Source organism: Periplaneta americana, chromosome 11, assembly GCF_040183065.1.
Source record: "Periplaneta americana isolate PAMFEO1 chromosome 11, P.americana_PAMFEO1_priV1, whole genome shotgun sequence".
In the NCBI taxonomy this organism is placed as follows: Eukaryota; Metazoa; Arthropoda; class Insecta; order Blattodea; family Blattidae; genus Periplaneta; species Periplaneta americana.
The window spans coordinates 54,576,313-54,590,112 of NC_091127.1; the positions used below are offsets into that span (position 1 = coordinate 54,576,313).

The 13,800-nt window shown below is 37.4% G+C and overlaps 1 protein-coding gene across 1 annotated transcript in view; it reads left to right on the forward strand.

Annotated features, from left to right (window-relative positions):
* The window catches only part of LOC138709007 (cadherin-related tumor suppressor-like), a 553,993-nt gene that overhangs the window by 497,975 nt on the left and 42,218 nt on the right, over window positions 1-13,800 (forward strand). Inside the window, exons 9-10 of the mRNA XM_069839450.1 lie at window positions 850-2,438; window positions 8,777-9,061. Coding sequence (XP_069695551.1) covers window positions 850-2,438; window positions 8,777-9,061 — 1,874 coding nt within the window. The remainder of the gene's footprint in view (window positions 1-849; window positions 2,439-8,776; window positions 9,062-13,800) is intronic.

The window sequence follows — 13,800 nt, forward strand, 5'->3', positions numbered from 1 at the left end:
TAATGGAAAGCACAAACTTTGGAAAGAACAGTTCAAACCTTCACGAGATCGGAAACAGTGTGTGTTCGATATAGACTAAGTGAACTGAAAATCAAGAACCGAGTGATAAAAGTGTCAATTTTGAATGAATTAGAGGAGTGTAATAGGAAGTTAAGTAAAACAATGAAGATAATGAAAATAGGTTAGTAGTATGGTGGGGGAGGCTAGCTAGGATAGCGAAGTATGTAGAAAATTAGTGAGATCTGAAAATGGAATGTACGCAAGAAACAGACATAATAAGAAACATATTGGACACTGGTGTAGTATGTTTTAGTAACAAGTATTAATAGAAACAGTGTGTGTTCGATATAAGTGAACTGAAAATCAAGAACAGAGTAGTAAAAGTGGCAATTTTGAATGAGCTAAATTAAGTTGTTAGGTTTTAAAGGTGGGAATACTGAGCAATTTAAATGGGGTCGAAAGTCAAATTATAAGAGCGTCTACAAAATGTATATCTATAATGAATGTAATTGTGACACCGGATACAAAATTGTGAGGTCCACGTTACATGGATGTAAATGTTGACATCAAATATATATGTCAATCATATTTTATGCTCACATTTCAATTATTGTGTTACCGTGCTTATGTTCCAAATCTGTAATAGATAATTTCGTATTTCACAATCACATTTCCATGGTTAATGTTATCAATCCTCTGTAACAGGTCAGTTCATATTTCATAATCATAATTCTATTCTTGTAACATTGTGTTCATGTTTCCGACTCTCTGTAACAGGTCAGTTCGTATTTCATAATCATAATTCCATTCTTGTAACACTGTGTTCATATTTCCGACTCTCTGTAACAGGTCAGTTCGTATTCGGAGCCAAAGCCGTAGATGCCGACGAGGGTGCCAACAGCCGCGTGGCCTTCTCTCTTGGCGGGGAGGACGCCTCTCTCTTCACCATTGACCGTGACACAGGAGTGGTGAAAGCAGCACGAGAGCTGTCGAGTGCAGGCGGACGGGAGAGAGAATTCCGAGTGCAGCTTCGAGCTCGAGACGGCGGCAGAGAAGCTAAGACGGCCACAGCCGATCTCACAATCCAGCTGCGTCCATCGGGACTCTTCCCCAGCCTCACCGCACCACGGGAAACCAAGTTCTCTCTCCCTGAAGACGTCGCGGCTGGCAAAGTCATCACTCAACTCAGCGCGACATCACCGAAACCTCGACCGACAGGGGAGATCCGCTTTGCTATCGCTGGGGGAAACGTAGGAGATGCGTTGAGGATAGATTCCTCCACTGGGGAGGTCCTGGTCGCTGGAGGTGGCCTGGACTTCGAAACAGCACCTCAGTACGTAGTCTGGGTTGAGGCTAGAGATTCAGACGTGCCACCTCTTCGTAGTGTCTTGAGACTTGTTGTCAATGTTACTGACGCCAACGATAACGCTCCTGTAATGGAAAATGCATTGTACAACGCTAGCATCATCGAGGAAGAGTCACCGCCACAGAAGGTCCTTCAAGTTCGAGCAACAGATGCAGATTCCGGAACAAACGGGCAGTTGACCTACCGCCTTGTCAACGACGAGGATGGAGCTTTTGAAATGGATTCCGAAACGGGTGAAATCTACACTAGTGTCCGCCTGGACAGAGAGAGCGTTGCTAGCTACCAGCTCACCGTCGAAGCTGTCGATCAAGGACGTCCTCAGTTGACGGGCAGTGCTACTGTGGTCGTCACGGTCCTAGACAAGAATGACAATCCTCCGAGATTCACAAGGCTGTTCAGCGTCAACGTAACTGAAAACGCAGAGCCAGGTTCGTTCGTGATCAAGGTTACTAGTTCAGACTTGGACGTTGGAGAAAATGCCAATGCGACCTACAGCTTCACGGAGAATCCTGGAGAGAAGTTTGCAATCGATGTCATAACTGGTAACGTCACAGTTGCTGGACCGTTGGATAGGGAAGCTCAGGATGAATATCTTCTGAAAGTGGCGGCCGTAGATGGTGCCTGGCGTGCAGAAACACCGCTCACAATCACCATACAGGATCAGAACGACAATGCTCCCGAATTCGAGCATTCTTACTACAGCTTTAACTTTCCAGAGCTTCAAAGGAGTGTTGTGTTCGTGGGACAGGTCTCAGCCGCTGACAGGGACAAGCAGGGTCCCAACTCAGTCATCTCATACTCTTTGCAACATCCGTCTGATCTGTTCACGGTGGATCCTGCCAGCGGAGAGCTTTTCTCCAAGAGGTCCTTGCGGTACAAGCACACAGCACTGGAGCCCTCTCCTGAGAATCAGTACGTGTTGACTGTGATGGCTACGGACAACGGGAAGCCACCGATGTCGTCGGAGTGCCTGGTCACTGTAAACGTCGTGGATGCCAACAACAACGCGCCACAGTTTGAGCAAGAGGAATACTTCACACCAGTTCCCGAGAATGCTCTTGCTGGACAACAGGTAATTTGTTATGAAGTTATGTCCTATATCCTTTAGATCAGTGCTAATGTTCGGACTTACAATGAGGTAATTCGAGCTTGATCTCTGACGTAATAGTGGAAAAGATAGTAGAATGAGGATTTTTTTCGAAAATAGCTTTGAATAACGAATCCTATTGCTAGGGAAGTTACTTTTGGTGACGAATACTACCTCCAGCAAATTAGACCTCGATAAGTGATCCAAAAGATAGATTTGTCTTTTCTTATTTTTTTCTGATAATGCTGCCGGTGTGTAGCTCCGTAGCTTTGTGTTTCAATATCTGAGACATGGCGAGAAATTATACGTATCTCACCAAATGTAACATTAATAGCTTCCTGAAGGTTGTGTGTAAGCTACGGCAAGTTTTGGTATTAAACTATCTAAACGGAATTTTTTTTTACTTGGTTACTTAACGACATTCTATCAAATACGGGGTTATTTAAGGTCATAGAAGGATGGTATTTGGCGAGGTGAGGCCAGCCTGACATTCGCCTTACGGTTGGGGAAATGTCTTAAAAACCAGTGGCGTAGCGTGGCTTCCGAAACAGGGGAAGCAATCAAGATTAATTTAGTAATAATAATTATTCCTAAAATTCATTAAAAATAAGGCCATAATTTTACGTGTATAATTAAGAATCATATAAAATAATATTAAATGGTTTGTTTAAAAGTTAGATACCTACCGGTACTTCTATTTTCAATTATTATGAAATAAATAGCCTATGCTTTACAGTATCCATCGAAACGTATAAATGATAATTATAATTTAAACGTTACAAATATGTATATGTAGCTAATTCCTTATTACATTACCTAAATGCAATATAATATCAATACAATTGTAATATTGTCATTATTTTTATGATACACATTCTTCATATTTCAATATCTTATTAATATTTTGATTAAATTTAGGAATATACAGTAATTTTAGTTTTCTAAATTAATATGAAATGTTTAAATGGCCATCTATTCGGGAAATACGTTTGTTACCATTTCTGTAATACTCCTCGTGACTCTTACTCCTTAGTGGGGATGCGCCGATGCAACCTGCAACAAATCGTTCTTCCTTAGTGTCAGCGGGCAGATGCAACCCGCTACAAATCATTATTGGAAAAATAAATGAACTTTGAATTTCATCATAATTAGGCCTTATATATTTTACATTTAAGATATTGCCAGTGGCTTCAGCAGCCACATTTCACGCAATTACAGGGACTCGACAGGAATTCTACGAGTCCCCTGCCTTCCTTTTTAATTCAAAGATTGTTATTCTCCTCCAAGATACTTAAAATACGTAAAATCAAATTTATATAATTAAATTTAGGTTAACTTCCTATATTTTAATTCTAACACTGTTGTCCTCTTCTAAACTACTTATAATGAAATCAAATTTACATAGGCTAAATTGATACATAAGTTAAGTTTTCAATATCTTGCTGTCCTCTTCTAATGTGCCTATTTAAAACCTATTTTGATATTTTAAAACATAAATTTATGTGCCTGTATATGATTTTTAGAGCTTAATATCCCAGGAATACTCATAAAAAAATGAGTAAAATCGTTTAAATAACTTTGGCGCTATGGGCTTCCATTGTCTTTTCCTCTTCCATAAATGAAATGCATATTAACAAGTTGCGAGGAAAGATGCAAAATTAAATAGGCAAAATATAATTTATGATGCCAACTAGCTTATACCATGTTCATGAGAAATCATAAACGTTTGCAGGAACGGCCGTCTGCAACGAAATTTCAAAAGGATAGCCTTGAGTTCGATTCTAGCTGGTTACATTGACTAACATATATAGGTTTCCAACTACCAAACAGAACGTTTCCGAAAATAAGTTCCTATATTAAAGTTGTTCATAAATTGTCTCCTCTATCATTCCTAAAAGTTTGTATCATAGTCACTGAATCACCCTGTATAGTGCACATGGAAAGTGATTAATATTTTGTTGACGATATAATACTGGAAATGTAACTGAGAGTTGTAGTTACTATTCATAGCGATAAATAAACACACATCCAATTTGATTTTCAACAATGCATTTTTGTTTATACATGCAGTTAAATTTAAGCAGTTTCATGGTATAATAAATTGATATCGGAATTACAATGTAATTATGCAGCTGCACACTTTCCTTGTACTCTCGCCGCGACCGCGACAATGTGACTTCCGACTTCCACAAGGTGTTCAAGAATAAACTTCAGGAAATTTTTTAAAAACAAATTTCACTGTAAAATGAAAATGGAAAAAGGAAAGAAAAAAGTGAAGAGAGAGACAGAGAGACAATGCCGCCCCCTGGAAATTGCCTAGGTCTAAATCCGGCACATGATGATGATGATGATGATGATGATGATGATGATGATGATGATGATGATGATGATGATGATGATGGCGGGGGCTGCAAATATTACCATATAAAATGTTCTATGACTTATTCATTCTATTCACTTATTCCTCCGTTGTTTCATTCTCCTCCCCTCATCTATTAATCAGATAGACTCGCCATTTTCATTCGCCATTGCTTGAGACAGTCAAAATTCTTGAATAAAAGGAGCTAAAATTCTTGGTTAAAAAGGAATAAAATTCTTAAGTGAAAACGAAAATTTCTTCAGAAAACCTGAAATTTTCACCCTATTTTATTAAAAATTATTATGTTGCTTAATATAATTGACAATAAATTATAATTATATATTCAAAGTTTTACGTTGACAACAATTCTAAGATATTTAACATTATTTAACATTCAAAGTTGTACGCAGACAACAGTTCTAGGTTTGTCATTGTAAGGTTTCTTCTTCTATTTGTTAGCACACACGAAAACTGTGAAAAAAAAAAACGTTCACAGTCAACATTAGAAACTGGAACTCATATAGCTTGGAGTGCTCCATCCACAAAATCACTGTAATCTTCACGTAACGACAGCAAACTTTCTCGCACTGAAAGTCCAAGACTATTTTTAACTATGTCCTTCAGTTCACTGTATGCATGTACTGCTACATCAGGTGATAAATTCTTTAAGGTTGGCGCCTGATCAAAGAGAGGTTTCAAACTGCTTTCAGTTGTATCAAACCGTTTACGAACCATTTCAACTCACACCATCTACCGCCAGAATTCCAAACCTTGTGCATTTTTCAAACAGAACTTCTAAAATTTCCAAATTTAGATAATGTATATATTAATTGCTGAAAAATTGCGTCTATTCACGAATAACGACAGAACATATGCTAAATTCGCGAGTCATAGAATTTTTGCGATTTTTTGCGAGTGTTTCGCGAGTTGAAAGGTGTAATTATATGATATTTTTTATGTGAACCATGTTTTAAACTATGTTTATTTGGATAATTTCAAGGAAAAATTGTTCCGGGGCCGGGTATCGATCCCGGGACCCTTCGCTTAGCGCGCGAACGCTCTTCCGACTGAGCTACCCCAGGAACTATACAAGACACCGTCACAATTTTTCCTTTGTATCCACACGACTCAAATGAGCTGACAAGACGCCAGAACTCAACTATGAGTGCACACAAATACTTGTGTGACTTAAATTGTGGCTTTCTGTTAACGTACCTCCAGTAATGAATGTATTATACAAATACAATTTTTCCTTGAAATTATTCAAACATGCTTTACAGGGAGCTACTACCTGAAAGCCAGATTTGTATGTTTATTTGGTTTTTAGATTTTTCGCGGTTTCGCGAGTCACGAATTTTGACTGCCTCGAGCCATTACACATTGTCGCCATGAAAGTTCAGTACTAGAAACAATAACATTGCAGCAAATGAGACATTATTCTGATGCTGGTACTTTAGCCATATAATTATTTATGATCTTTATAGATGATGCAAGATGGAATATTTTTGATAAACTGCATATCATTTGTAAAATACGTCTGTGTGTCATAAGAACCCATCCATGCTGTCTTTTTCTAGTAATACAACAGCGGCAGACTGACTCAGTAATAAACATCATGAGGAGTATCTGAATGCTTGAAAAGAATAGAAATTACATGGCAGGCAAAACACACTTGAGCGTACATCGTGACTAATCGTGTACACAAATGGGAAAATTTATCTAATGCTCGTGGCACCTACTTTTTATTGCATTCCGGGCTCAACTTTTATTGCAGACCGTACTTCAAGATGAAAAGATTGTCGGTTAAATGCTGCCACTGATATAAGCTTGATTTATTATAATTCTAATTAGCAATTATCATAACCAGCGTGATCCTAACTGGGATTCCAATGAACCGACTCTGTTCAGTCAGACTAGACTTTCATTGTTGTTTTATTTTTACCTAGTCATGCGCAGAAGAGGTGACCCTTGCACACGAAATATTAACAGTAATTATTTAACAAAGTCCTGTGATGGAACTCGACATCTTGCATGTATCATAAATTTGCATACCATTTACAACGTCAAGTCTTTGTAAATAGAATACGCTGTATATCACATCATGTGTTAGTTTAGTCAGGCTTCTGTGAAAATATTTGCATTGCTATTCGTAGTTGTTTCGTGTACAAATTCTTTGTCCATTATTAGAAGAGAAGAAAAAGTATATAAATAGAAAATTTTCTTAGTTTACTTTTCTTATTTATTTATGCATCCAAGAAACGTCTCGCACAAGTGTAGTAGATAAAGTTACATAATGAAACTTATTATTTAGTCTGGCATTACACTAAATATAAAGGGAAGGTATTTTGATGTCTATTTACAGACTTTCACAGCAACGTACATTTCCAGCATCCTTGACAGCAAATAATCATTTTTTGCATACCATCTATATACAGCGAATTCTACTAAATTATTGGACAAATTTTGTTTATATTCTGTATCTATGAACACAAAGTTAAATTACACGATTTTCCCGCCATTTTTCATTCCATAATTTTGGAATGAAATTATCCATATATATATATATATATAAAATTTGAACTGGTAATGGAAATTACGGGAAAACGGCTGAACGGATTTTAATAAATGATCCCTCATTTTGAAGCTTGGAACTCAAAGTTTTTCAGAAAAATAGTAGTTTTCAGTGAAATGTCAATTTTTCAACATAATTTTCCTAGTTTTCAAAATCCATCTGTCGTCAGTTTTGAGAACTAGCTAATTGCATTTCAGAATAAAACAAAACACACACTACAGTAAACAATATTACACGAAGGCCATGATCTGCAAGAATGCTGACATATTTAGAGCTCAAATTAAATTGATTATTAAAAACTTAACTTACTAAAAATAATTTACAGGTTCGATTCTGTGGTGTGTAATTTTCTGGGTATAGCTGTGTATTGGATATTAAAAGCTACAAAACTTGAGGTGGTTTGATGACATTACCATTAGAAATGAAATATTATTGCAGTTAATGCCATGATGTGACTATTTTTCATTAATTATACATATTAATGCTATATTGATGATATGAAAGTGAAACGTTTTGGGGTTATAAGTAGATGTAGAGAATAACTTAAATTAGATTTGGATTTCTATATTTTACTGACTGGCGGCTATATAGTATATATAGTACCTATACCAGTATGTTACTGAAAGCTATAAAACTTACGTAAGATAAAAATATTATTAAAAATCAAATATTTTTATAGTTATTAATCAAGTGAGGTTGGGTCATTTTCATATATTTAATGGCGGTGTGGTGTAGATATTTATATGTGTGGTTCTCTTCAGTATTGGCTCGAGAGAGAGTATCTTTCATTATTATGGAAGCAAATAACTTTCAGAATGTCTGGTATTCTTCATTGAAAATAAATCTGAAAAATGTTTATTTGAACGTCTAATGAACTTAGTTTGCAGCATTTGCTGCACAAGCCACTAGTATGCTATATAATTATGTACACAGGGTGATTCAAGAACTCCACAACAAACTCTGGGGATCGATAGATCTTGCAATGAGGATCATTTTTCATAAAACGACCCATGTTCTCCGATGCCTCGTGTAGGAGCTACGCGGCATCGAAAAAAAAAAAAGACAGGTCTTAGTGACATTTACAGTTAATTATGAAATGAATTATTCATCTATTTCTTCAAGTACCCTTGCGGACAAGTTACAAGTGTCCTGTCATTTTGCTGCCCCCTTTGCATGGAGCGCTCTTCGGAACACGCTTTCGCTGCTCACTATATGAGGGGACATGTGATTCCACATAACGTCCAAACACACTTCAACCTGGAATTCAGAAGATTACACATACGATTCAATCTCCAAATGCATTATGTTGAAGTATTAGCCATATTAAGCAATGGATTCAATGCCTTTTCTGGTAAAGTCTCCACATAATCAGTTTGATCATCTTTCTTTCAGATAATTCGAGTGACAGCGAAGGACGATGCGGACTTTGGAGTGAATGCAGAGGTGGAATACGTGAAGATCGGAGGCAACGGTTCGGAACTGTTCGAGGTGGGGAAGACGACGGGATGGATATCGGTGTCGGGTATCTCCCTCGCAGGCAGGTTGTTGGAGTCCTACAGTCTCGTGGTGAGGGCGGTAGACAAGGGTGTTCCGCCCCAGAGTGACCAGACAGTCGTCACCCTCGTGGTCACAGGAGAGAACCGATACAGTCCGGTGTTCACTGCCCTTAGCTACCAGGTTAGTGGAAACAAATTATTTAATTAGTTAAAACAGTTTTACAGCATTTCAAGCTATGTTCCGTGTATCGCCGATTGTGTATTGTCCTCAGAACTTCATTTCAGGAATTAAAAATGCTACTTTACAAAATACAGTGCATTTATTTTGTATGGGCTCGCTAGTATACGGAATACGGAGGCGGAAATTAAGTAAGTACAAGCCACGTAGACAGACAGCGATAAGGCGGCATGAAGCATGTGTCAGTTGCTTTGAGAGACGTTTGCAGCGCGGTTTCAGCTCTCTTTTCGTGACTACTGATTGTGTCATGGTTCTAAAATTTACTACCGAACAACTTGTAACTTTTCAAAAAATGAATCGCCTACTCAGTACCGTAGAGATTTCAGGAATGATTTTCTGACATTGATCCACCTAATAAGAGAACAGTTTAAAAATAGTAAACAAATTCAAAACTACGCGATAAGTATTTGACAAGAAATCAAATCGAAAACGTCACAAAACAACATTCGAAAAGAAATAGCCAACATTTCGAAAGCAGAGTTGTAACGTGTGAATCAAAATGTGTTTACAAGCTACAACGCTTGTATCGTAGCAATGGGAAATATTTTCAACATAGTCTTTGAAAACGTAAGCTTTTCTTACATTTTAAAATAGCAAAAAAAAAAAACTGTTCGTTGCACGGTTTATCTTGCGTGGTCTTGACTCACAACTGACAGCTCTTCAGGCCACATGTCGGCAACTGTGCTGTTCAGTGCCGCACATCCTGAGCTTCCGCGAGCGAGCCCTAGCAAAATAAATTCACTGTATAATTTCGTAAGATACTCAGTTTCATTCATTCGTTCATCCACTCATTAATTTATGTCAGAATTTCCTAAGAGCCTTCTACCGATCTCACAGATATCTATGTAATGCTCGAGGTTGCGGGTTCGATCCCGGCCGAGGTCGATGGTATTTAAATGTGTTTAAATGCGACAGGCTCATGTCAGTAGATTTACTGACATGTAAAAGAACTCCTGCGGGACAAAATTCCGGCACACTGGCGATGCTGATATAACTTCTGCAGTTGCGAGCGTCATTAAATAAATCATAATTTAAATTTTTCTATCTGTCTGTCTGTCCATCCGTCCGTCCGTCTATATATCTATCTATCTATCTATCTATCTATCTATCTATCTATCTATCTATCTATCTATCTATCTATCTATCTATCTATCTATCTATCTATCTATCTATCTATCTACTGTATCTATCTAGTTTATCTATCTATCTATCTATCTATCTATCTATCTATCTATCTATCTATCTATCTATCTATCTATCTATCTATCTATCTATCCGAATATTTGTCTGTCTAGCTTTTTTTTTCTTTTTTCCTTAATTTCATATCCTCTTTCATGATTTTTTTTCATTTTAATATTTTTTTACCAATACTGGGTCGTGTTGTAAGTCCACAACTGGACTCTGGAAAAAAATCATTACACAAGATGTGGTACAACTTCGTGATTTGGAGTCGGCACATTAGTGGGCATCCAAATATGATAACAAGAGGCCTATCTTTCTCTTAATCTTTTTTCGCTGGCTTTATCTTCTTCGCCATTGCCATGTCATTACCGAACTGCTAGAGCTTCACGGGGAGTAATATTTGGTGGACAAAGACGGCGTCCTTCTGTTTTCCCTATCATAATAGTAATTTCTTCCCGTAGTAGTCATTGGTGCAAAGTAGTCTACCGCGAGCAATATCTAATATAGTAAAGTGATCCATAGATTGGCGCGTAACCCTGAAGGACGACACTTAGCAAGAAAATGTTAATCATAGTTATTAATTGTTATTCACTAATGCACTAATATACACTGTGTCTTATTTCCTGCTATAGAATATGGCAGCAATTATCGTAAATCTTACAGCAGGTAACAATAAGAAAAAATTGTTTAATTATTTAAGGTATGATACTCATTTACTTGACGTTAATGACATTAAAATCTTCATTACGTGTTTTTTACCTGTCAGATTCCAGATACTGAAAATAAAATAGAGGTAATTCATTATAACTTAATTGCACATGTAACATTTGCTTCTCGAATGAAGATTCGTCGGAATCAATCTGTGGATCAACTAACCGCGAGTTTCTGTAATTCTCCAGATGCCATATGTCGTAAATCTGATGCATCGCCGTTTTGTTTTATTGCCTGTTTTTAACACTTTTCTGCAGCATACACCTCTAAGTGATGTCACAATCCCATGCGTTTTCTATTCATTATGACTATCACATAAAACGTAAACTATAAATCATTGGGTACATACCATCGTTCACGCTTCTATCGGCTCGTACAGTAATGTGTCCAAATGTACGACAGATTCTTGATATCTCTATTTTTAAGCTTGCATTAACGTTACTGTATAGGACAATGTTGCCCAAACTTCTGATCCTCGAATACTTTTTATTTTGATGAATCTGTATGATACATATATAGCATAAAGGTTGGTAATATTGTGATACCAATAATATTATGATAGTATTTTTTGAGCATTTTTTACAATTTTACTGAGCGAGAGAAGAACCGGTTTTGTGCAGAAACTTGTCCACGAACATTCTCTTAATACGTTGAAGCAAAAAACCGATCTTCCTCTCGCTCAGTAAAATTGTAAAAAAAATTCTGAAAAAGAACTATTATAATATTACTAGTATCACAATATTACCAACCTTCACCCCACATTGTTAACTAAAAAGTAATTGTAAAAATACAAAAATTAAATACTGTATTGAATTGTATTTCTTATTATCGGAAGTGGTAGTTTAAAGTTGGATTCTTCTTTGAGACCAAATAAGTGAAAATCCTATCTTACATAAAATAGATTGTTAATTTGGGGGGAGCACTCTGCTACTAGACAACACCAAAAGTTACTGAAAGAACAAAAATCGAGTCAAACGTTTATAATTATTTACATTATATTGACTGATTCGAGCAGTTCATACCCAAACTATTTCATCAGGAAAATGCAGTTCTGCAAATTGCCTAAGTGGTTAAGATGATGTTTGAAACTTCTTTGTAGACTGGAGATTTTATTTATATCAGTCGAAAATATTCGCAGGTTAGAGAAGCTGTCAGTCGCTCTGTTATGCGAAACATTTCCAGAATGTTAACGAAATGTTGTGGAACATATTGAAATTAGTCACAGTCTTCAGAGGCGGATTAATTTCATTTAAGTCCTTGAGTCACAAGGAATCTGATGGGGAGGGAAAAAATTAAGTTCTCGATTTTGATAGTGCAAAAATTAGATTTAGAATTTTGACGAAAATACACACTTTCATCATTCAAGATAATGAAATACTCTGGTAGTATTGATTGTATTTTCCATCTATTTGTATATAGCGAATTTTCCTACGTTATAAATAAATTAATAAATAAATTTAGCCTGCTAGATCCTGTAAGGGCAAGGGCCTCCTGATTGACAGGGCTTGGCTCAGTAGACTTCACTCATTAGGTGAGCTGGTCCTAAGGAGTGATATCAGCGAACTTGGCTGCACTACTTCGTTTCTATGTACACTAACACTATATGCACTTGTAAGATTCGCACCACACTGCACACTGAGGACGGTGGCTTCTAGATTTCTCCATAGGCTAGCTGTCTGTCTCTTGTACTGCTCATCCATTGTGCTCCTGCCTTCTTCTTGAAGAATTCGGCCCATCTAGTCGTCTGGCGTCTCACTCTTCTTCTGCCGATCCTGGGATCCCACAATGTCAATCGCACAGACGTCTGTGCATCGTCTGTGGTCCATCCTTACCACGTGCCCTCCCCATTTCCACTTTAGGCTTTCGGCGGTGTTTAGGACGTCTTTCATGCCGGTACGATTGCGTAGCTCCTCGTTCCTTACTTTCTTCCTCAGAGATAGTTGCAGGATTTTTCTTTCCATACTGCGTTGGCAGGTTTGAAGCGTACGCCTATGTTTTGATGTTAGGGACCAGGTTTGGCATCCATACTGTAGGACTGGTAATACACATTTTTATACACTTTTTTTGCGGATTTTGTCCATGTTCAGTGCTCATGTCTCAGTTTATTAAAAAATTATGCACATAATATGTAGTAATTTAATGAAATATATTAATAGGTATTTATTTGAAGTCAAAATCACATCATGGTGATTTACTCCAAACCAACAGATATGATTTTCTTCGTAAGTTTTTGTTACGCAGAATAAACTGTCAAAAGAAATGGTAAGCTATAGTTCGTTTCGAATAAGGAATGATTTTGTAAGGGACGATATTTCATACTGAGTTATATATAATGCTCATAGTCCCGCGCCGTGGAGTAGTGGTCTAAGCATCCTGCCTAGGATGAGCGTTACGAAATGCGCGCTGGTTCGAGTCCTCATGGGGGAAGAAATTTTCTCATGAAATTTCGGCCAATGTATGGGACCGGTGCCCACCCAGCATCGTGATGCACTTGGTAGCGAAATCCGGTTGCGAAAGCCAGCTATAACGGCTGGGGGGATCATCGTGCTAACTACACGATACGTCCATTCTGGTTGGATGATCGTCCACTTCTGCTTCGTCATGTGGGCGTGAGGCCAGAAGCCGGCTAGTCTGTCTAGGCCCCTCACGGGCTGTAGCACCACGGATTATTATTATTATTATTATTATTATTATTATTATTATTATTATTATTATTATTATACTTCTCATTGCTGTTTCAATCATAGTTTGTATCTCCTCTGATATAGAAGCCTGAGCAGGTAGACAGA